Genomic DNA, 25,377 nt, shown 5'->3' on the forward strand with positions numbered 1-25,377 from the left:
GTACTCTTTCCACACAGTCCCTGTTGATGTATAAGTTTGTGCTCAGTGAAGCTCTAGGAACCACTATAGTGAAGGAAATGAAAAAAAAAACAGCATGGACTAGAATGGATTAATGTGATCATCTCTCTTTCAGAGGGAGGTATTGTCCTCCTTTAGCCTGTCCAAGAAGATGCAGGAGTGAGTAAACAGGAATGGTTAGTTAAAGAGGAAAGTCACCATAAACAGTATCTTTTCTGATAACATATCTGAAAATGTCCTTAGCTCAGAAGTGATGTTAACATGGTAGACATTCCCACAAAGTGCCGACCAAATAGTACTGCAGAGAGCATTGCAGTGACATGAATGTTGTGGGTTCTCTTAGGGATTTCTAGTGGAGCTGGAAGCTGTGTTGGCTCTGTAAATGTAAGTGCTGTTTCACAGAGCTCTTTGAAACACTGTCCTTCTCTTCAGAGACGTTTATGTGGTCTGTCATTTCGTTTTTGAAGAGGGCTGTGGGTCTGTGGCTCCTTAAAGAGAAGTGTCACTGTGTCTGGTTCCAGTGAAGGAGCTGTCAGGATTATAAAGCTGAGTTGAAGGCCGAAACGCGCCGTCTGCATGCTTGGACCAAGCCTGAATGAGGCCATTGACGAAAACGTGCTCTGTCTCTCTACAAGCGGCCCCGCAGCTTAGAAATGAAGTTTAGCAGAGATGGCCACACCGACCTGACAGACTTTATTTCCACTCCCTGGCTAGCTCTCTTTCTCTCTCTCTTTTTCTCTCGCTCTGCTGACCCCTCTCTCTCAGGCCTTTGGCAACGGAGCTTCAGATTCTTTCACCTGAATCTCTGACAGTAAAAAGAAGCAGAGAGGAGGTGCTGAAGTTACACTGTGTATAAAGCAGCGCGTGGCTTTCGAAAACATTTTTGATTGGTGTTCGTGTATGTGCAGGTGTGCTCGCCTGTGTAGTACATTTATGGTGTACAGGAAGGGTCACGAGAAATGATAACACATTATTTTTCTTTTTCACTGGCAGGCTGATATTCCACAGTATAATCCTGGATTTTTTTAAAGCTTGTCTAACCGTTCAAAAGAAAGGTGACTGAAAGTAAATATGCTTCAGTGAAGTTTGAAAGCAGTATGTCTGTTTATTGATGTATGCGGTTTCACCGACACCATATCTCTGAGTTCATGCTCCAGTGAGTTAAGTTTGACCTTACTTTAACTTTATTTCTTATGAGTTTCACAACCCCATTCCATTCCTACACCTGGGCTTCCACAAATGGCCTGCTGTCTGGCACCCGTTGTGTGTACCAGTCTCTTAATCCACTAGTACAATCATTCACCAGAGCTATTTTCCTCTCTCTTTCCATTCTCATGTCTGGCCTAGTTTCTGTGGTTCGCCTTGAGGTTATCCAGTCCCAGGAGTGGTCAGAGGGGAGGACAGAGGGGGAAAGACACTGCAGGTCCGTAGTCAGACAGCAGGATGAACGGGTGTAGCTGAGCCTGAAAGAAGAATTATAAGAAATCTATCACTTTCTTAAGGAAAGACACTGTGCTCCAGTTGCATCTCTAATGTGCAATCATAACTTTTGTCTAAAGAATACAGAACAATCCAACTCAAGTAACTATTAAATGAAAAAAAAGAATATGCAATAATAAGAAACTATAAAATTGTACTTATGGTCACTGTAGCTCACTGTTAAATGTATTGTGTGGCAGTTGTTTCTTTCTTTTATCAATAGATCTGGGAACATATGTCGAAACTAAATTCTAGACCTCATAGGCTGTAGAAATATATGACCAATATGAAATTACCAGTGAAGCAAAGCTGTTTTAAATAGCAAGGGTGCATAACAGATTAGTTATAAATGGAGCAGTGTGGGGAAAGTAGTGGAGCACAATATAGACCATTTTGCCCAAAACATACTGTGGTAAACATAAGAGACAGTGCACAATTAAAGTGAAAAGTCAAATGCTGGAGAAGAAAAACACAGTAATTTGAATCCATTACACTGCAGAACTCTGTGCTTTCACAGTGTTGTAGCTAATGCAGTAGATGGAAATGGGGTGGGGGTGGTTAGACTGCTGTAAGTGCTGTTCCACAGCGCTAGTCCTTCAGACTGAATATTATATTTATCACAAGTTAACAGCACCGTGGTCGGTGCGCGTATGAGATGCGGGTTGGGTGTTTGTCAGCAGGGAAGAGAGAGAGTGTGTGTGTTGCTTTTTAGCTTTTTTCTGCTGGTGGAGCGGATGGGCAGAAGAGCAGTGGAGCGTCTGATTGGGCAATGCACCTGGGCGATGCAGCAAGATATCACTACTGCTGCAGCTTATCACACAAACACATGAAACTCTGATATTATATTTTATTCATTTTAATGCATGTCTTGCTGTTCTGTTTCCTGCCACCATTTCTGTTTCTGTGTCTTTAAACCCTTGTTGCTTTCTGTGTATGTATTATGTGTATCTGTATATGCACTTTCTCACTCAGTCTTGTTTTTCTTCAGTCCTCCTTTTGCTGGTTGTTGCAGGCAGGAATCTGTGTATTTGTGTGATTATGAACATGAATATTCAGTAACAACTTATAGTATGATCTTCACATAGCTGTTTTTATGGCCTTTCAGATTTTGCTGTTTGAAGGTTTAGAGGAAGCTGTCCATCCATGTTTATGTATGTAACCATCCATATGCATAAGTCACTGTGTGCCTGTCAAACCTTTTCCTTTCATCCTTCTCTAATCTGTGCTGCTATACTGAAAATATTGGCACATTGCAGGCGTCTCATGTAATTTAAAGGCAGATCACACGCATGAATTCTTCTTTGTTTAGGATTGAATGCCAATGGATTACAGTCACGATACACATATATGACATTGTTTTTATATACGAGTCTGATGAAAGCTTGCCTTAAGCATACACTACTTGTTGTTCTCTCGCTTCCCCAGCTCCACCCCTTTCTCTCTCTGGGACCCTCTTGGTGAGGTGTTATCGTGTTTCTGCACTGTGGGCTAAACGCCACAGAATCGCGGGGGCCTGCGCGAGACGGCTGTCAAAGAGTGCGGAAAAGAGCAGAGGAATCAGGGAGCGACATGACGCCGGCACAGGAGAGAGGAAACAGTGTAGCAGACGTTAGCAGGGATGAATTATAAATGACAGCCGGCATCAAAATTTCAGATTGAATTTGTGGTCGGTAGGAGGGGGGAGGAAGCGTACAGCTGCTTGAGAGCTTCGTTCAGAAAAATGGATTATGGAGGGCTGCAGGATGAAGATTTACCAGCCTGTCCACTGTGATCTGAACCCCAAACAAGGAGAGAGCACAGTGAGTGATGATGGTTTGCAGACAGGGGTCTAAAGAAGGCTGGAACACTATTTCATTGTGCTTGAATTGTGAAGACTGACAGGAATAAAGACTCTCCAGTGCAGTTATACAGCAAATGAAAAAGCTATTTTTTGTTTAAGTATCAAACATATCAAACACTACACTTCTAGAAGGAAAACAAGTCTGATTCCCCCTTTCAGTTTTATCCAGTCTTTCAGTATTGCTTCAGTAAGTGTTATTTAACTAAATAGATTTGTATCCAAGTGAATTTCTCAAGGATTATGTTAACCACACCTGCATCTATAAAATCTAAATTCCTCCTTTGCTGTTCTGCATTGCTAATGTATTTCACTGATTAAGTGTCCTATTAACGCAGGAGTTTCTGCTGGGTTTCCCACAGGTATAATCTCTCACTGGAAATTTTAATCAAGAGCCACAGATTAGTAAGAAAACTATGCTGTCAATCACCTCGTCTTCTTTTTCTGTTTGGATGTGTAAGTTTTCTCTTCTGACCAGGGCTTTTAGAAACTTTGTTAGTTTGTAGGCTACTAAACTTTGAAGCTCCATGGTAGAAATACAGCAGTGGTGGTTGAGTCACCTCCTTGCCTTTTTCTCTCTCTCTGTATCTCTCTTTCTCTCTCTCTCTCTCTCTCTCTCTCTCTCACACACATACACACACACACAAACTTTCTCTTTTGTGCCCCCTGGTGTTTTCCCCAGGGGGTTTGTGTGTGTATGCTGGGCCTGTCATATGGAGGGAATCACTGCTGATTAAGGTGACACTCACAATACAGCTCTAAACTGTGGTGCTACAGAGAAGCTGAGCTGAACAGGTTGCATTTGGGAAGGAGCCATGCTCTCCGATTTGTTTCTGTACTGTCCATACACACAAAGGAAACATAGGAAATGCTCAGAATGCTCCCATTAACCAGGCAACTCTGATAGAGCAGTAGACAAAAATAGCAGACATATGTAAGATCAGTAGAAAATACAGATAAATGAGATGGCATTGCCTTATAAGGTCTAATTGTCCAGTCCACTGTGGTCTGGAGCCCAGTGAAGGAAAGATCTGTATGTTTAATACTGTCTTATTGTTATTCCAGATTTGTTAGTGTCTCTTCTTCTGAACTGTTTTTTAAAATAGTTTGTTCATTTCTAAAACTACATATATTACGAAAACAGTAAATTGCTTGTTGGAGAGTGCTTTGTTTCTTCTGGTTTGAAAGACAAAAGTAAGAGTGTTTGTACCTTTGGACAAGATAGGGATTAATGGCTAATTTCAAAGTAGATTTCTAAATGAACAGTCTGTAGTTATAGAAAACACTTTCTGTCATGAGTGTGCCATATACTCTACCTTCAAAAACATAACACTTTAATATATTGGGTACCAAATATAAAACTGCTCCTTATTACTCTTTATGAAGTAACCTGGTGACCTGGTATCTGAAAGAAAGATACATTGGTAAAATCTTTATGGTCATACAACTAGTGCCAAGTTTGAAGCCTTTACTTTTAGTTAAGGATACATGATGATATCACAATCATATTCTCCAGAAGGGAGTAGAACATTTAAAGCAGTGGGCAAATGTGTATAAGCACCTTTCCATTTATCCAAATCCATTTATCTTTGCAATAAATGTGCTTTTACTTGCACTAAACATGTAACATTAGTTAACATCCTAGATACTGGATGATAACTACAAATAATACTGGGCTACCACAAGAAGTAGCTTGGAAATGGTTAAATAAACACATTGACATATGTAAAATTGCTACTTAATGTATTAATGTTGTATTTATTGTAATACTAGTATTTTTCTATGCAAATATATTTTTTTTAAATCTAATTAAATGTCAAGTGTCTAAAACTTTTGCACAGCACTGTAAGTGATGCTACTGTACAAAAATTTCTGCACTTTATTAATTTAACTGTATTTGTTACCCTCTTTGTATAGCTGTTACATATGTCTGTAGGTGGATCTAGTTTTTTATTTCTACATTTTAGAGATCTTTAGGATTGGCCTTGGCAGATATGTACATAAAAATATGAGATATGAGCATCAGCCCAAAATTCCCATACTGGTGCATCCCTAAAGATTACATGAGTGTGGTGTCAAGGATTTTGAAAAGCATGTTGACACCCATGTCAGCTTGCCCATCACACAAGTGAATCATCTCCAGAATGATTGCTGCAAATTGTATCTTGATTGAAAAGATTATGTTGAGTCTTGTGGTTGCTGTCTTTGTGGGGTTTGGTAGAAAAAAAACTTCTTTTATGCCAATTATATTTTGTTGTTGTCTTGAGATTCAACTGTGATCTGTGTTGTTTTCTCACAGTAAGCCATTAAGACTCTTCCCCAGAAGAGAGTACCCAAAATCCCCTACCGCCCATTTCTCTCTCTCTCTCTCTCTCTCTCTCTTTCCACTGATCTTTTTACCCCTCTTTGAGTGCCTCGAGTTTATTTTTGTTTCTGTCTGTTTCTAGGAAATCAAGCAGAAGTGGACTGTAGAGCTGTGTGAAACCACTTATCCAACGACTAGTCTGAACCAGTGGATTTCATCTGATGGAAGATACGTCATCTAGAATACCATACCAACAATTCATCAAGGATAAAGACTAGGCCTGCAAATCATTTTATTGGAGTAAAGTCTGAAGGCTAAAGGGAAGGGAAGCATTTGCTCTGGGTAACTGGTTAATTTACCTGTATCCTTTCCATCCCCTATTACACCCCTTTCATAGCATGTGTTAGCATGGATCATTAGGCAGACTGTCCAGTCCATGCAGTAACTCGTAGCATACTGTAGGGCCCTGTCATTAAGCATCTTAATTTCAACTCCCTGTCCACTTAAAACAAAGGGAGAACAAGACACAAGACTTTTGACTACATGTGGAGACTGTTGCGTACCCCCCCCACCCCCATACACACACAAACACTTAAGATCTGACTCAGCACCCTTAGCCTTCTATCTATTCCCCATTCTGCTCCATCAGTGCTGTTGTCTCTGAGGGGAAGAGTGTCCATCTGTTTATTCTCTAGGCAGACAAGGCACACTCACACTTTCCTTTTCGCTGCCACGCTTCAGCAAGCTTTTGAGGATTCCTCTGTATGCTATCTCTATCTCCCTCTCCCACATATAGCCAGTTCTCACTCTCATGGTCTCTTTCACATTCTCTCACACCTCTCCCTGTGCTCCTCGCTCCTTCTTCTCCTCCTGCATCTCAGCCCTAGGCAGCTGTTACCATCACACACCTCATCTTAATAAGGCTGCTAATTAGAGATGCCCAGCTCCCAATTAGGCTGCTGCAGTGGCTGCCCCTAGCTGCAATTCTCAGTACACACAATGACCTTTGGAGAGGGCCAGACTGCTGCTTTCTGAACCTCACCACCTTTGTCTTGCTCTCTCTCACATGCGCACACACAAACACACACACATCCTTGCCACCCTTGTCCTTCTCTCCGGATTCAAGGCTGTAAATGGTAAATGTCAGTGCTTTGGCCATCAAATCATGTGAGTGACTGGGTTTGTTTGACACAGTGCTACGAATCCTCCCAGGGAGGATCGCTTTGGTCCCAAAGGGACCTGCAGCTCCTGCTCTGCACGAAATAAGCCCACTGCAGTGGCCAACTCTGCACTTTAATTAGTAGCATTGCACAGTTTTCTCTCCCTTTGTCACTGTTCTCATATTTTTTCTCTCTATGTCTCTCTCATCTGTCTCTATGAGCAGTGTATAAGAAGTGATAGCTGTGGATTAGTGCTGGCTCTGAGACTCAAGCTGAAAAGACCAGGACCTTCCTGCAGTCATCAGTTATGGAGACCTTGAGAGGCATTACACCTGAAACCTAACTTGATGATCAAGTGGCTGAATTACTGAAGGTCATCAACAGTCATCCCTTATTCTGTTGGAGTTCTATTTCTGGAGTGATTGCTTTACCTTTGTTATTTTGAACACCCCACTTTCTTATGCGGTGAAAGGAGGTGAAAGATGTATATAGATGGCTGGCTGCTAAAAAGTCAACAAGTATGAATAAAACATCAAGAGAGACTGAAGGCTATTTTTCTGCAGTTTACTGCAGTTGAATCCTTCCACCCACAAACTTCAACTCCCAACACCCCCCCACCAACCCCTGTTTTCAGAGAGGAGAAAAAGACGCTCTGGCAAACTGACAGCAGCCACCACTCTAGAGACTCAGTTTGCCCTGTTTGTTTATTGCCTGTTGTTTTGTTTGCCTTGTTTTTGCACTCCTCTCTCCCTGCGCCCCTGTGATGCTCCGTCGCCTCTGTGCCCGCGTGGAGCCATGCCCATACCCGAGATGGCTCTGAGCCCTGTGAAATCTTTGCACTGGGAGGCGTTCCCCCCAATGGCCGTAGGCAGCGTGTACTGCACGGCCGCGCTCTGGGCTGGACGTCTCTACGTGCTGGGGGGCTGCAGTGAGAACGGCCTGCCACTTGACTCGGCTGAAGTCCTGGATCTAGAATCCCAAACCTGGTGCCAGCTGCCCCCGCTGCCCACAGCGCGGGCCGGGGCCTCAGCCGTGGCCCTGGGGGACCAGCTGGTGGTGATGGGGGGCATGGATGCACAGCAGAGTCCTCTGGCGTCAGTGGAAGTCTACCACCCTGATGAGGGCAAGTGGGAGAGGAAAGCAGGACTGGGCCAGGCATCCATGGGCATAACCTCGCTGGAGATAGGTAAGAACAGTGGTGTCTCCTTCATTTTCATTAGAAGAATGTATGAGCTAATTGTATCCTTACAGGCATCTTCAGCATAGGCAGTTCTTGAGTAGGAATCAACCAATATTCAGCAAGAAAGCAGGGGAACAGCTTATCCTCTTGAACCCTAGGCTAAAGCACATCAACTGAACAAGATGCAGGTGAAAATAATAATAAGATTGAGGTGCCAGGTGTGGAGCCAGGATGAGGTTTAGACTGGGGTGGAATCAGGACAAAACAATGTATTACAAGTCTACTGTAAATCTCCTGCTCAGACAGATTCCCTCTTATGCATCTGCTTCTCAACAGGAAGTCAAATACGTATAGCTAAACTCCTCTTATTATAGATTCAAATGAGACACTTGCTATGTAAGCTGGAGAGTTTGAGGATATTCCAGGAACCGGCTTGCATGGAAAGCAGAGAGAAAAGTCACAATCGTACTCATTTATTCCTCTCTCAACTGGCTGTGTGTGATTAGCTGTGTTATCTCTGTCCAATCACTCCTGCTGTAATGACTGCCTCTCACACACTAGTCTGTTTGAGTGCTGTGGATTCACGAGCTCCCAATCAAAACCCATTAGTCATTCTGTTACTCTCTCTCTCTCCCTCTTTTTCTCTCTTATTGTAGAGTGAGTATTTAGGTGTATTTGAGCGAGACAGAGAGAAGAGATGGATGAATGTTTAGTTTAGGGATTGCCTCGCCTGTTTCCTCTTCCTGTCCTTGTGTGCTGAATTATTCCTCCATAACTCCTCGCTCCCACTGGACTGCTGCATTCATCAGCTGGTCTCCTCCATATACACCTTTTAAACAGGAAACCAGCAATGAACACACTCTTGAAAAAGGCCTGCTTTGTTCTTTCTACTTCTGTTTTTGTTTGTCTGTCCCTCAACATGGCTCACTGGCTACTGCATATCATGGATGATGGGTGAGGGAAAGAGAAAGCAGAGTGAAGAGAGGTGCGAGTCTGAACAGCGGGTTCACTTCATTGAGCAGGCGGTCAGCTGCTGCAGCCTGACCTGCACCAAGCACAGCAGCCTCTGGCCCACTCACATCCGCTCCAAGACGCTTCTGTCGTATTTATAGAAGTATGAATAATCTTCTCCCGTCATCGGTGGAGATGGGCAGGGGTGTACTTGTTATTAGCATCAGGACTTCAGTGCAGAGCTTTTGTCATAAAGATTATCCTTTTGACAGTGTATGACAGGTATGACATTTAGACTGAAGTGGGGAAAAGTTATGAGAGGGGCCACTGAGGTAAACGTGAAGGTTCCTTTGTGTGGTAAAATTAGTTAGCACTGCTAAATTATGTGCGTATGTGTGTAATTACTTTGCTATTACTCATCCTTTAGAGCAACTGTGAGCTTCTGCTCTCAAATGGCTGCTTTGTACCCTGTCAGAGCCTATAAGTCATAAAAGTATACAAATCTCAGCATGACCCACTTCTTGTCTTCCTCAAATGAGGACGTACTAATTACTGTGTGCCAATGGCTGGCTTTTGATGACTAAACCTCTTTTGGGTTACACTTACAAATTCACTGTGCAGTGAAAAAGGAAAGAACATTTATTTTTCATTTAATGTAAGGCCCATCAACGTTTGAGATACAAATTAGGGTAATTATATGAAGTTCTGTGTTTTTCTGGCAGTTAGTTAGATATTATTTAGCAATACTTCATTCATTAGAAAAGCTTTATGGCTCAGCTGTTACTTAAAACTCAGGACCTTACAAATCTCTTAACAGCATTTAACATTTAACGCCAATCAAATCTTACCAGATCCTTGTTTTAAATTTCTGTGGAAAGCACAGAACATTATATTAGAGCTCTTTTCCATTTTAAACTGCAAATAGCAGGGCAAAGAAGTAGAGGTGGTGGCATCTTTCCAGTGTCTGGGGTGATAATCTCTCGTAACAGTGACCCAAGTTTACTTAACATCTCTTACAAACAGCTATTTTAAATTTGACACTTTAAAAGTGTTAAAGTTTAGAGTGTTAGTTATAAATTTTGTTGAGAAGAGTGTATTTCAGACTTGTATTAGTGAAACTCTTCTGAGAAAAGAAACTCGTGATCTACCAGGTGAATCCATGCTCTAAAGCAATTTTCACACATGCAGTTGTACCTATAAATGTTCTGGGAATTTCTTAGGATGGGGTTTTGTGTGAGCGTGAATTGGGGTCAGAATCCCGAGAAATTCTTCCCGCAAAGTTCTCAGCAATGATCTGGGTGGACTTAATTATGAACCAAAACCGAAACACTGTCAGATAAGAGGGTGACATTTTAATGACATGATCTTTTCAACAGAACAAAGCATCTTCCGCCAAACATCACATCCTGCATCTTGATTCTCCTGATGTATATGAACACACTGGACCCAGCATTGTTCCAGCAGTAGGCTGCAAGTGCAAAAGGGGGAGTTCGCCAGCATTACTAGTAAGGATAATCCAGCAATGTTCTGGGGTTTATATCAGAAAGGGGCTTAAGAGTTCACTCATCTGAGATTTAAAATCAGCAGTGGCCATAAACTGCACAGGATTTATGTCTTTTTTTTCTGTAGGATAATCCACGAAAGACGTGTGCTATATGTTAAAGCCATCTGCAAAACTTTGACTGAATGCCAAATAAAGTGATCATTTTATCTCAGACTCTACTTTTACTGGTTCGAGGACACATTAAAACAGCTTAATACTTTAAAAGTCAACCAGCTTCTACTCTTTAAGAGAGGATCAGCCTGATTTAAAATGCAGTCATATGTTGAGGCAAGACACAGATCTAGGAACAGGAACAGAATCTAGAGTCAAAATTATTTAGCCTTTCAACAAGGATGAAAAACTTTGCAGCAACTAGCATTTTTTTTCGCTCGGTGTGAAAAACCTGCCCACTGAAATGGAAAAGTTTGTTGTAGTGTTATGTGTAAATTGTCCTGTCTGTGTGCTGCATTTTTGGTCAAGGCTTGCTTTAAAAATTAAATGACTAGCCCTGAAATAGAAACTAATGAATATTGTATTCTCTCAAAAGTTCTGATGTGCTCCCCTATTTCTCTCTGTGCTCTTTTTGCCTTCTGTACCTTGCATCATCTTCCAGAGCAAATTGCTTTGAGGATATCATCATATCTGCATGTCTTTGAAATCTGTTAACCTTTACAGTCCCCTGGCTTATCAGACTTATTTCTACGTTAAGATTTTGATCAGTGGTTTCAGCCACCATGGGGAGAGTTTTCTTTGTCCTTTTTTATTTTGTCAGAAAATTGGATGCAGTGAACAAAACCAGGATTTGAGGGTTCTAAATGTTCTGTAGAGAATTTAGAGGAATGAATACTCTGGGCATGGTGGCTGTATTGCCAAGAGATTTGTCCAGGTGATTATGAGGTGTTTAGGGCTGATTGTTAGCATGCTGGCATTTGGAACATTGAGACTATTTCAGCTAACAGCTCACCGGTCTGATCACTCACCTGTAGGAGCCCTGCATCACTCTGACAGCTGAAGAGGCTGTGATTGGCACGACTGTCCAGCAGTTGTCTCCGGACTGTTTTCAAAACCCCATTTACTCCCTATATCTCCCTTGCTCCATTTGTGTCCTTCTGTTGTTCTCTCTCTCTGTCTGTTTCTCTAATTCTTCTTTCTCCTGCTTTCTCCTGTATCCTTCTCACTTCCTGATCAAGAGAGCATTGCTGTTGCCTAGCAACAGGTGTGTATATGTGTGTGTTTGTGTGTGTATGTGTGTATATTTGACCCAAAGACATTTTTAGAACGAAGCAGGCTGAGTCGCTGTGCCAACCCATGACTCCCTCCACTCTTGTTGTTGCTTTTGTCAGTTCTTTGTGTGTGTGAGAGAAAGACAGGGTACTTATTACTGGATCTATATCAGCTCCACTACCATTAGCTTGGCTTTCTCCGCCAAGCTCCAGCTGCGCTCACGCTTTTATACCTCTTTTGATTGGACTAGCTTTTTTTGAACCCCCTTAACCCAGTGACCTTTCATACTATCAAAGTCATAGCAAAACCTTGTAAGTATTTTGAAAAAACACCAGCTGCCCTTAACTTTGTGTGACTATTTGATTAGTAATGGTTAAAATGGTCCAAAATGACTTGGAATAACATCTCAAGCCTGTTTTAATTTAATTGACGCCATAGCACGATACTAGTGTTCACACACATTAACATAATTTTAACTTTTAAACATGTTGGCTGAAATCCTATATTTATTGTATCTAGCATATATGACGTTGTTCTAGAAACGCAGCTGGTGCCAGAGTATCATGCCTCATTTCCCTCTCATTATCCTTTCAAAGACTAGCGTTTTACTACATGCTTTAGATTGCCTCTTCCATTCTCTTCCTTCACAGTAACTTTTCCCTAACCTTTCGCTCTTCTCCCAAAATACCCTTTGGCTAATGAGCCAGATCTGTAAAAGTTTTCGGGTGGTGCACTTACCCTCGGGGGAAGTCCACTTTAGAATATGCCTCTGAACATCCTCTTTCTCATATCTGCTCCTGCAGAGACTTAGCTGCTGCCTAATGTCTACGTTTTGTCCTCCCTTACCAGGAGGGAACCTGCGATAGCTGCCGGTGGGGCTCTCCACACAGTGAATTATGCAAACCAGCAAGGACTTCTCCTCTGTAAGAGATTGGTTTTATCAGCCGCAGACTGCATAATGCGTCTGAATTGAGGTCAGCGCGAACAATGTTTCTAATAAGTAAAACTCACTGGGTTTTTCCTCTAATGAAGCACCAAACTCTGTACAAAGGATTTTGTCCACAGTGCAACTATCAGATATAGATGGAAAATAAGAACAGTAAAGACATGTTGTGAAATGAAACTATATGGTTCGGTGACAGGTGTTATGTGAAAACAGCTTTTAAGTTTTGATTTTATGCGGGTTATTATTGATCAGGAACTTCCACCTGTGCTTTCTCTCTCTCAGAGATGTACACTGAATGACCGTAGAAGACCCTAACCCAATTTGAACTGTAAAATGATATTTCGTTTTTTATATGGCCTGTCCGTAGGCTAATTGTATTCACATTTTTTGGCCTTGTTAGAACATCACAGTGCCGCTCTCTGTATTGTGCGTTGTGAGCATAAGGCAAGCTGTGGACTGTTCTGCCAGTCTGATATGTGTATTTTGGGCTGTATTTTGAGGTGTGAAAGTGGTGTCTTTATGGGAGTGAGAGCTTGAGCTCCAGAGGAGATTGAGAGCTAGGCCCATCAGAGGTGGTGGAGATGCAGATCTCTATGGTAACACATCCATCTCTGCTTTGTGGAGGGGAGAGACAGGCATAAAAATGCACTCTCACCCGAGCACACCCTTACAAAAAACAACACCCTCTGTTCAATTTGTGGTTTTATTTCCTGCTTTCTAATGCTTCAGTACGTTGTTTCGGGCACTATTTGTTAAAATCATATGCGCCTCTACATTGCAGTAATTATTACCTATCCACTTTTTTTCCATAGGTATACACCCAAACAGAATACTAATGCTTGTGAAATGTTCACTCACATGCAAATTCGCTCTGATGTGTGCTACTTATAAACCCTTTATCGCATGCATACATATAAGCACGCACTCACAATCTGGAATGAAAAGCGCTGCAACCATTAGCCTTTTTTCTCTCCGTGTCATTGTGTAAGGACCGTTTGATCTCTCTCTGCGACCCAGCGTGCATCAGTGCACTTTATTGCTAAGTGAAGCGCACACGGCTGGCTTCTGAGGGACACTGAAGAATAGGGAAAGAATACACAAACACTCATTTTCTGTTCTCTCTGTATCTTTCTCCCTCTCTCTTTCACTTGCATACAGGCAGGCTCACTCAGTTTGGGTGTTACTTAGAGCACCTCTGATTCTTTTCCAATTAAACTGGTCTAGTTTCCTCAATAATTAACACAGTACTCATTATTTCTAAACCCAGCAGACCTGTTGTAGTGAGTAAATATGTATGTGTGTGTGTGTGTGTGTGTGTGTGTGTGTGGTTTTTTGGTACATTAGTTAATTGGTGTTTTATTGGGGTCCTGTCCATCATTCTGCATCAGCGTATATTTCAGTATCTGGCCACCTGTTGGTTTCAATATTCAATTTCTATTGTCGTCCAGAGGAGGATGGATTCCCCTTTGACTCTTGGTTCTTCTCAAGGTTTCTTCCTCTTGCTCTTAGAGAGTGTTTCCTTGCCACTGTCGCCATTGTCGGCTTGCTCATGGGGGCTTGGACCTGAATTATTTATTTATCTATTTATTTTGTGACTTTGTGACAATGCCTGTTGTAAAAAGCGCTGTATAAAAAAATTTGACTTGACTCAATACTCATGGTGCAGAAATCACATTTTCTTAAACAAAAGCTTACAATAGAGCTTAAGAAAAAAAGTTTATGAGAACGTTTTTAATGCAATTCTCCAAAATAAAAGTTGCCAAACATTCTCATAATAAACACTTACATATTTCCCTAGGTTTTCTTGTGTAGGCTGTAGGTAATTTGTTATGTAGCCCATCAATATCATGTTATATTTTATATCTTGTCATATACATTTTGAATTAACCTGTTATTATGTTTATTATGACCAGTGTTTGAGGGAAACAAAATGGAGGAAAAACAAAATGCATAAGTTCAAAGATTTTTTGGTAAACAAGAACTAGAACTGATGAAGGAGAAAATTAATAAAAATTCTCCTTGGTCTATTTTAACAATCACATTTTTGAAACAGTTTTGTCAACAAGTTTGAGGCTGCTGTAAGATTAGGAAAATATTTTAAAACATTTCTTTCAAGAATATCACTAAGAATAAAGTTAAAGAGAATATCAATTGATCTTAACTTTTCTCTTTAGAATGAAATAAAAATCTGCTGTCGTTCATTGACTGAAAAAGTCCCTCACAAAATTTTGTAAATGACTAAACTACGCTGACACAAGAATACACCTTCCAGCAGCAAAATGGGAAAAAATTTGAACATTACCCCCAGTGCCAACCAAAATCTGCACCAGCACCTTGCCTGACAATACTAACCTTAATTTCCTTCAATCCAGATTTCTCCACACGCTACACAGAAAAAAATTAAATGGGATTTGCTGTGATTCTTTTCTTTGTTCACACTCCTTAAACGCAGCCGATGACACGCTACCTGGTACTACACACCTTTACAAGATATTTGTCAACATGTAACCGAGCACACTTCCATTCATCTGGGCTGACGAATTCTAGCTTCCCTATGTCTTTGTTCACTAGGCGACCACTCTATGCTTACTATCCGAAATCAATACATGCATACTACACTCATTGCTGTTACCATAGCAAAGAAAACCATTCTCCTGAACTGGAAAACTAGAAAAAAATAAATGTCACACAGTGGGACTCACTATGTAAAAATCTGGTCATATCTAACAATATTACGCAACAGTTTGATCAAGCCTGGACCACATTTATTAATTCACTTTCCCATTAAATCCATTTACCATCTCATCATGTTCCCAACCGCATAATGTATATTATATATTTCACATTCGGTTACTCTATCTAGATTTCAAACTTAATCATCTTCCTTTAGTTTTCCTTTATTTTCTACTTTCTCTATTTACTGTTATCTACATTTTAGACAGAATGTACACAGAGTAAGTAAACACATGCACACTTTCATAACCAGTTGTTTTTCTTTTAATGGCCTCTTTCATTTTCACACACACACACACACACACACACACACACACACACAGACTATCTTGCTGGCCCCTTTTTTCACTTCCTCTTATTTAATTACACATTTTTGCTTGTGTGGTGGTTTTTTATGATTTTATGCTTTTTTAGATTTTTTAGATTTTATATTTTTTATATTTCTTTTGATTTTTTACATTTTGTCTTTTTATGTTTTGGATATCTGGGGATAGTAGATATCTAAAATCATCTGCTATCCCCAGATATCTAAAAAAGACACATGCCCTGTAAGCTGTTGCATGCAGGTGTTTGTATGTACAAACAAATGTTGAACTCTTAATTATCAAAAAAATTAAGTAGTCCCCCAGAAGGCCACAAAGCCTGGGAATTTAAAAAAAAGTGCTACAATGCTCATCCAGCTCTCTTCTCAATCCATAGTTCATACAGCGGCATCAAAGTTGATCTAAAAGGAAGTCTTCCAGGATACTGTCCTTTTCACCACAGTTCAATGCTGGAAACGATTAAAGAGAAACCGAATTTCCTCACAGACGAAGTTAAGTGTCATGAAACTGACAGCACGTACTTTTTTCTCCACTCTGTTTCCAGCTGAGAAGTTTATTTTTTCCTCAGGAGAGCTTTGAGAGGATTGCGCTTTTCGCACAGCCTTTGCTTTTTTCTTTGCCTGAGGCATGGACACAGTCCACAGCTGAAGTGCTGAGCTGACTTTGACGAAACATTCTGTACTATCACCACCGTTACTCATCCCATTTCTCCACCTCACGTCCCTTCGCACAAAGTATGTGCCGTTACCGTTGTTCATTTAGCACACTTATTCAGCATGTCGTGGAACCTCATGAAAGCAAGTTCTGACATTAGCTGATTCACAATTAGCAGTGTGCAGCTTTCTTTGTATTCTATGTTTCTGTTCTATGTTTTGTTGATTTTGAACTTTATTTAACCATTATTTCTTCCCCTTCTTTCTGGATTCCTGAGAAATTGGAGACTGATTGAACCATAAAAGCTGTACTCAGGGTATTTGAGGAATAATTGCCTCTGCAAAGTTATGCCAAGCGAGTGCAGGAGGGAAAAAATAGCTAGAATATGTTGTTGTTTACTGGCAGGCTAGATGGAGTGTGAAAGTCATTTCTAGAAGTCTGTTGTAGCTTTGAGCGCTGTCTGTGCACTTCCTCAGCTCGTGCTGGGTTGGCAGCACCTGAGCATGGAGGGCATGCGTGGGTCACGCATTTTCTTCACTCTGCTATGCCTAACCCAGGGGCTGTTATTTGCAGCAGTCCCAGGTCACTCTCCTGCAGGAGCAACAGAGGTCAGTTCATTTTGAAAAGGCAGTCTTCTTGATGTTACCCTTGAGACGCAGAGAGAAGGACACTCACTGCCAGTCATTAGACATCTCTAAATGTTCCATGGGCGGCAGAGCTGTTTGGTACAGTGAGTGTGTTATGGTTAAATGTTTCTGAGTCAGTGCTTCTTTAACTGCTGCTCTGTGTATTTTTTAGTACACAAGCAACTTTTTCATACGCACAGGCTTTCAACTCAGCATAGCCCCACACATTTGCCTGCCAGATTAAGTGCTTCATTAATGTATGCGTTGTGGAGCCTCACCACTAATGGCTGGGTTATGGGTGTTCTGATGCATCAGTAGCAAACTTGCATACAAGCTAGTGCTGGAGTCTCTTATGCATGGTAACCAGAAGCAATGGCTCCTTTGGGTCATCCGAAATTATTCTGAAGTTGATGAAAGGTTAGATGGGAAGCTATGAGAAGTGGGGTGCCTTTAATGGAGTAGCTGAACGCTGTGATTTGCATCAACCTTGACTGCTTGTGTAAAAAAAGTCACATTACTGCTATGATATTTCGGAAGTTTCTTTTCTTTTTTTGTATATGGTTACCTACTAAATCTTTTCTAAAATGTTGGTTTTTAAAGTTGATAATTTGCTGATACGATTTTATTACAGAAATTTGATAAATAATCTATTAAATATGCAGTAATGAAATGGTAACTATTTCCCTACAGGCATTTTTTTTAGAGATTAATGCAGTCTTACAGTTGCCCTGAACCTGTGGCCAGTATGAAGTTTGTATACTAGCTAACAGCTACAAATTTAGTATAGATCACTCTCATTACTTTTAAATATCTATACACTATAACGTTCAAAAGCTTAGAGTCACTTGCCATATGAGCCATTTTTGGTTATTTTACCTACAAGAATTACTTATTCAATGCTTTAAAATTTTACAACCTATTCACTAAAAGGTATTTGTAAATGTTTTGATCAATATTTCGAGAATTCTGTGAAATTTAGTTAGTAAATGAAGTAACATATTATATTTTCATTCATTTTTTGTCAGGTTATCTGGCTTGCAATATGGTCTCTACTTTTAAAACATGATAAATTTAGTTATTAATTTGTTATAATTTAATTTAAAAAAATTCAGTCATTGTAGAATCTTCTACAGCTTGGTCCAAAAAATGTCTTTATTTTTATTTACAACATTCTGTTTTCCTGTTGATTATTTGAAACCTGTGGAGTTGCACAGGTCTACCATATTAGAAGCATTTTATGCAATGTTCTGAAGTCAGATTAGTTTATATGAATGGAAACAGTGAGTGTGTTTCATAATTTCTGCAGATATACAATTGTTCAAATGGTCATTATACACACCATACTCTGATCTAGAAATCTGATTAAGAAATCCGATAAAGAGAGCTGGATTGTAGCTCAGTCATCAGATTTCTCGGTGCATGTAAACCCTTACTCTGATTTCTTTCGGATTTCTCAGTCTGCGCATGTGCAGAACAGACTGCTGTACTGGAAATAAGCAAGCAGCATTGCCGCGAGACGCAGCAAAACACTTGATGCTGAAACCAACTACATTCTCAACAAAATTAAGGATTTAAATATTCTTCATCTTCTAGATGATGTATGTTCATGTTTTCAGGTAAAGTGGTGCGATGTTTAAAAAAAAAATGGCGTCATGAAGTTTACGTTATGTTTACATCACATCATCTTCTGTGAGTTTATTGGCCGGTTTCAAAGCAGAAATCTGATTACTGCCTGATTCATGTAGACCTGGAGTTTCCCCATTCTCTGATAACTCAAGTGTATATAAACGCATTTATAATCGGATTACTGACAAAATCTGATTTTCTGCAGTTATCGGATTATTAAGTGCATGTAAACACACTTCCAAACTTTTGAATAGTGGTGTAAATTTACAAGCACTGAAACAACAGACAGCACGAGAAAAGTTTATACTACAGTGTAACATTTATACTTCAAAAATGGTGATAATTTCTCCTGAGATTAAAGGATCACTCTTCTTTTTCTCAGACAACAAGAACCCGAACAAAAATGTGCAGAATAGTTGTCGTCACTGTGCCTTGTTTTTATTGGAGAAACTGAGTGCGATACAATTCCTCCTGGTCCTCCCTCTATTAAACATTCATTCAGTGTTTGTCAGTATGACATGACACACTGAAAACAACTGTCGTTCCTCAGTGGTTCAGTCCTGAATGAGTGTTCAGTGACATTCTCATTGAAAATTCAGAATGCACGTATGCGCCGTGATTTTTTTTTTGTACAACCACTCTCTATGCCACTCCACCTGCTTCTGAGAGATTGTTCCACTGAGCAGTCACTCTGGCCGATGAGCAAATTCCAGCAAGAGGTTCTTCTCAAAAAGTGAGTGAGGACAGAGAGAACCCTCCAAATAAGCACTCCCACTGCCTTATTGTCCTGAGCATGCTTTATTGTTATAGTGAGCTTCAGCAGACAGGTCAAGCAGCCCTCATGCGAACAGAAAACAAAACAAAAACCTCACTCCAGCCTGCAGTTTAATTTACAGTGTGGGTTTTCAGAGATAAGAGATTTTGTCAGGGTCAGGAAAGATGTGAGTCACTGAAGGTGCTCATGGCCACAGGTGCCTCTCAGAGACAGATCAATAAACATAAAGGACTGGAGCTAAGCTCTTCCTCAGGTCAGTGTAGCTCTGCAAAATATAGAATGAGATTTAGTGCATACCATTCAGCCTCTGTAGGTATCTGCTGTTGTTTTGATAGTCCCAACTCTGTCTCAGTCTTTGCTAGAATTGCAGAATGTTTGTTATAATAGTAATTAAGCCTTTTGTTCTAGTGGTATTGTTTGTTTGTTTAATGGCCTTTTATATCTTTATGTAGGTCACATTGTTCTTCATATTTATTGTGATTAATGCAAATTTCTTTGTCTGTTTACACCATTAAGTGCACAAAGGGAGGGATCTGATTTTTTTAGTGCTTTAGCTTGTCTCTTGGACTCAGAAATGCTAGCCGGTGATAAAATTCCCTTACATTTTTATGTACTAATGATCATGCATTTCCTCTTCTTCCTAGTATATGGTCAGTATTGGACAGAGCTGGATATCATTCAACAGTCACTGCCTTAATCACACAGCTTCGCTCCCTTTTGCATGTTGATGAAGGTGAAATGAAATGTGCTTATTCTAGATCTATGACATGAACCCTTTCATTTTGTAATAAGCCTCCAAAACACTGCACTTGAGTTTGTAATTTTTCCACCAAACAATCAGTGGTTCGGAAAACATTAGCTAGCAAAATATGAGCATAGCCATTTTGAAGTCATTACCTTACTTGCAGCTTACAGCCTTCGCAGATGTGAAATGACTTTCTAGCTCATTTCCTTCTCATGCGTATACAGCGTGACAAACTGTACACGTCAGTTGCACTTGCCTAATTATATTCCTGCATTACTGTAGCCCTGTCTTTCAGAGTCCCTGCTTCCCCACTTTTCTAACTCCTCTCCAAATCTCTCCACACTATTCTTCCTTTTGGCTGAGCCAAGGAGATGACTGCAGGCTTTTTAAGGGGAGCTTTATTAGTAATTCAGCTAATGCTTTCGCTGGCACTGCACCCACTCTCTGAAATCGCCTGTTAAGTGATGGAGGGCAGAAGAGGGCCAGTAAGGACATATTTTCTCCTTTTGTATTTTTTCTTTTTTCTATTCTCCTCAGTCATCTTCTCACTTTTCACTGCTTCTTTATTCCAACCACGTATTTAAATGCTTTGTATTTGAATTTTATGCCCTGACCACTTTCTGGTGCAATCCCCATCTCTCTTTCTTCTCCCCATGTCCTGCAGTTCCTTCAAGGACTTTTAGCATGCATTAGGTTGGATTGCTCCAGCACTCTGGTCTCCGCTGCCAATCTGACAGAGTTAGGATTTGCAGCCTGCGCTAAATAGACTGGAGGCAAGCCAAGCTTTAGCTATGAATCATAGCCCAATGGGCATGCTGTGGATACACACACATACACACATGCACACATGCAGGTTTATAGTTCCTCTCCCTCCCTCTTCCTACATCTGTCTTTCTGATAGAAACAAATGCACCCATGCTACATTTGCACTTCTGACAGTGCCATCTCTCAGTCATTCAACATCAAAACACGAGCAGTCGCTTGCGTTTCTCATTTTTGTTACTATGGCAATGTGTGTTTCCATGGAAAAGACTTGCTACTGGCAGGTAATTAACCCCTCTATGTGTCCTAGTTTGGTATTGAATTGAAAATGCTGTCCCATTACAGCATATGATTATTCACACAGAGAGATGGACAGCTAGAGACAGTGTAGTGTGTGCAAGGGCCAATCATTTTCCCTGCTTGTACTCATCTGAATGAAATGCTGTGTTTTGCAAGTGATGCTGCAACAGGGAAATCATCCTGACATAATAGTTGATGCAGGTTTGATGTGGCAGGTTTTCTGCAATTCACTTTTTATAGAAGACCATGACAAGAATCAGTTTAACACTGATGCCTTGGCAGTATTTGTAGTTTGGAGTTATTGATATACCTCTTTGAACCTCTTTCTTTCCCAATGTGGAGTCAACATCGATATATGGAATCAGTAATTATCATAATTCAAACTTATTTTAAGTCAGTTTCTATTAATGGTAACTGCCAAAACACCGGTTTACAATGTAACCAACAAATGTGGGTTAGTATCAATAGTGAAGTATGTTGATTTGCTTGGCAAGTCTATAATACAACCCTATTTCCAAAAAAGTTGCCATGCTTTGCAAAATGTAATCAGAATGCAGTGATGTGCAAATCATTTAAACACTATATTGAAAATAGTACAAAGACAGCATATCAAATGTTGAAGCTGAGAAATGTTAATGTTTTATGAAAAATATATGCTCAATTTGAATATAAACAAAACACTGGTGTAATGCTAAAGAACATCTGGTGGAACATCTCACAACTAATAAGGTTGATTGGCAACAGGTCAGTAACATGATTAGGTTCATCACTCTGAGAAAGACTGCGCAGGCAAATTTAAGAATAATGTTTCTCATTATTATCATTTTAATCATCTGTGACAAGGTTGAAAACCACTATTGGCTGGCCGTGATCTTCAGGCCCTCAGGCAGCACTGCTTTTTGAAAAAGACACGATTTTGTAGTGGAAATTACTGCATAGGCTCAGGAACACTTCTGAAAACCATCGTTTGTGAAAATAGTTTGTCGCTGCATCCACAAATGTAAGTTAAAACTCTTATCATACAAAGAAGAACCCATATAAATAAAGGATCCAGAAACACCGCCACCTTCTCTGGGCCTGAGCTCATTTAAGACTGACTGAGGCGAAGTGGACAAGCGTCCTGTAGTCAGATGAATGAAAATTTTTAATTTTTTGGAAATTATGGACACTGCATCTTCCTGGATGTAGAAGAGAAGGACCTTCTGGATTGTTATCAAAACACAGTTCAGCATCTGTTATGGTAAAGGGTAGGCCTTGCCTATTTTTAGTAAGACAATGCTAAACCACGTTCTGCACGTATTACAACAGCATGGCTCTGTAGTAAAAGAGTCCAGATGCTAAACTGGCCTGCCTACCGTCCAAACCTGTCACCCACTGAAAATATTTTGTTCATTAAGAAATAAAAAAAAAACGACAAATGAGACCCCAAACTGTTGAGCAGCTGAAATCCTATAACAAACAAGAATGGGAAAACATATCACTTTCAAAACTATAACAGTGTCTCCTTAGTTCGCAAACGCTTACAAAGTGTTGTTAAAAGAAGAGGTGATGCAGCACAGTGGTAAACGTGACCCCTTCCCAACTTTTTTGGAACATGTTGCTGGCATCAAATTCAAAATGTGCATATATATAAACAAGAAAATTTCTCAGTTTCAACATTTGATATGTTGTCTTTGTACTTTTTCCATTAAATATAGGGTTTAAATGATTTTCACATCATTGCATTCTATTTTTATTTAAAGCAAAGCATGCCAACTTTTTTGGAAACCAGGTTATATAATCTGTTGTTGCAATCCTGGTTATTTGTTCATGTGCTGATGTGTAAATAATGAAACAATTATATTGTCCAGGTTTAATGATCAGGAACCTTGTATACATTACATAGACTGGGGTCCAAATCCTTCCTTAGGCTCCAGATCCCCTCTCAGGAAAGGATATCATTACTGTTTGGTGTTTTCAATATTGTAATACACCTTGTTGATGTCCAGAAGGGCTTGATTATCAACTGCTGATTCAGATCATGGGGAAAAGCACTAAATCTGTTTGAAAACCACGGTTTAGTCTTTATAATACTGTACTGTATTATGTAATTTCACAATAACAATATACAGCACTGTGCAAAATTATTAGATATTAAACCACCCTTCATTTATTTAATTGCCATTCAAAATGGCCTTTCAGTACAACTTATTAATCTTTTTTTTCAGGAGACATTTCCGAGGAAACAGATAATCTACTTTCCTATAAAAGGCTAAATCAAATGAAACTAAGTTGGAAAACAGGGTTTTCCAAACCGGAAATGTAATTTTCTATTAAATAGTTTTTCTGTTTTTCCTGACACTAAAAATCTAATAACTTGTAATTGATGGCCATTTTGACTGGACATTAAAGGAATGAAGGATGGTCTCTGACTTTTGCACAGCATTACACGTTAGCTGTATATGAGGAACATGAACTGGAAATGCCATCTTTTTGGTGGGTGAGGTCTGCTGAAGTCTAATGCAAATGCAGTTTAGATAGATATTGCACAGTGATATATGTGAAGTGAAACTCGCTGCATTTTAATTTACCCTGGAGAAGCTAATCAGATGAATAATGTAGGAGTGTGTGTGAGTGTGGGAGAAAGACTCCATTGCAGTAGATCTCTGAAGAGACATACAAGACTGTTTGAATGCCCTCAGCTTGATACCACTACCCAGGATGCTTTGCCTTGTCTCTTATCTTTTGCCAAGACAGAATTCTGCTATTTTAGTGACTAGCTTTGTTTGTCCAATTTGCTGTTTATGCCAGGCTTGAGAAGAGGGATGATACTATTGGTAAAATGCAAAACTTTATTGTTTGGAGCTTGATCAGCAAGAATATCCAAAAAAGAGTTGTGCATATTCCATAGCCGTGTTGGACACCATACAATCCTCGAATCACATCTTCTCATTAACATAACCATCTTGCATTGCCTCCTGCAGGTGTTAACAGTTCTGCTCATACTCCTGAATAGTTGTTCCCCGCTGCTGTGCACCCGATTTCAACACACCTGGCCCATGAAGAGCTTAATCAGTTGATAAGTTGAAACAGGTGTGCTAGAACAGGTAAAAAAAAATCACTTCTTCAGTGCTGGAGCTATTCAGGTCTGGGAGAGAGCAACACTGATGCAGAGGTTTAGATATTAAGAAACATGCTGTTCTCTACCTGCACTTTATAGAGCTAGAAATGTTCCTGTTTCTCCATTTATTCTGGCCAGGGTGGACGTACATGCATGCACTTGCTGATCATGTGTCTGTGGATGCACTCTGTCTGTGGTCAAAATCAGCTCAAATGGTGTGGGACTCTTTCCATATAGTTATTGCCATAGTAACTGTGTGTGAATGGCTCAGAGTTTTAACCTCTGGATAATGGATGTGTGATGTGGCTGGTCAGAGTTTTTCTGCCTGCTTCTGGGATAGAAATGTGATAGATATGTGGGCTGCTGGAACATGTCTCTGTGAGTCTGTGAGCTTCCCCTGGTGGAAGAGCTTTTAAAGATATTTTCTTCTCTCTGAGAAGTGTGAGTGCTGAGTGAGAACCTGGTTGACAGTAGCTCATACAGAAGCTGCAGTGAGTGTGTGCAGAGCATGCTAGTAACTGTGTGTTTGTGTGAGTGTGTGTGAGTGTCTGTGTGTGGGGGGGGGTGGTGGTGGTGGTGGTGGGGGGGGTTATTTTCCAAATATGTAGAAACCCAAAAAGAACAGGGGTAATTACCCTTTTCAGGACCAACAGTGTTGTCCTGACTTTATTTCATTTGTTAAAACTAATAGGGTAAAACCAAGTGTTTTGTAACTCAGTTGAGGTTGTTGAGGGTAAGGTTAGGTTTGGCATTGGCTTTGATTGTTTTTTAATCCAATTTTCTCCCCAATTTAGTGATTGCCAATTCCACCCAGTGCCTAGGCCCCCGGCTGTCACACAGTGCTGCCAAGCTGGGAGAATGCACACGATTTCTCTGATACACATGAAGCCAGCCACCTTATCTTTTTGAACTGCCGATGACGTAATGACGTTCGACAGGTTGACATGCTTGGAGAGAATGTAAACTACCAATTTCTTTATGTCAGCTAACATATGTCCCCTTTGGTTAGCATCACACTGAGTGATGAGGGGGAAAGGGAAGCTATTCTGTCAGCCATGGCATCCATAGGGTTGGGTGTTGGCCTCAACTT

The 25,377-nt window shown here is 40.3% G+C and overlaps 1 protein-coding gene across 1 annotated transcript in view; it reads left to right on the forward strand.

Moving 5' to 3' along the window:
• Positions 1–25,377, forward strand: part of LOC118822604 (kelch domain-containing protein 8B-like) — a 116,008-nt gene that overhangs the window by 8,894 nt on the left and 81,737 nt on the right. The window contains exons 2-3 of the mRNA XM_036591760.1: positions 5,782–5,981; positions 7,024–7,985. Coding sequence (XP_036447653.1) covers positions 7,595–7,985 — 391 coding nt within the window. The 5' untranslated portion in view covers positions 5,782–5,981; positions 7,024–7,594. The remainder of the gene's footprint in view (positions 1–5,781; positions 5,982–7,023; positions 7,986–25,377) is intronic.

Source organism: Colossoma macropomum, unplaced genomic scaffold (assembly GCF_904425465.1).
Source record: "Colossoma macropomum unplaced genomic scaffold, Colossoma_macropomum, whole genome shotgun sequence".
NCBI classification, from domain to species: domain Eukaryota; kingdom Metazoa; phylum Chordata; class Actinopteri; order Characiformes; family Serrasalmidae; genus Colossoma; species Colossoma macropomum.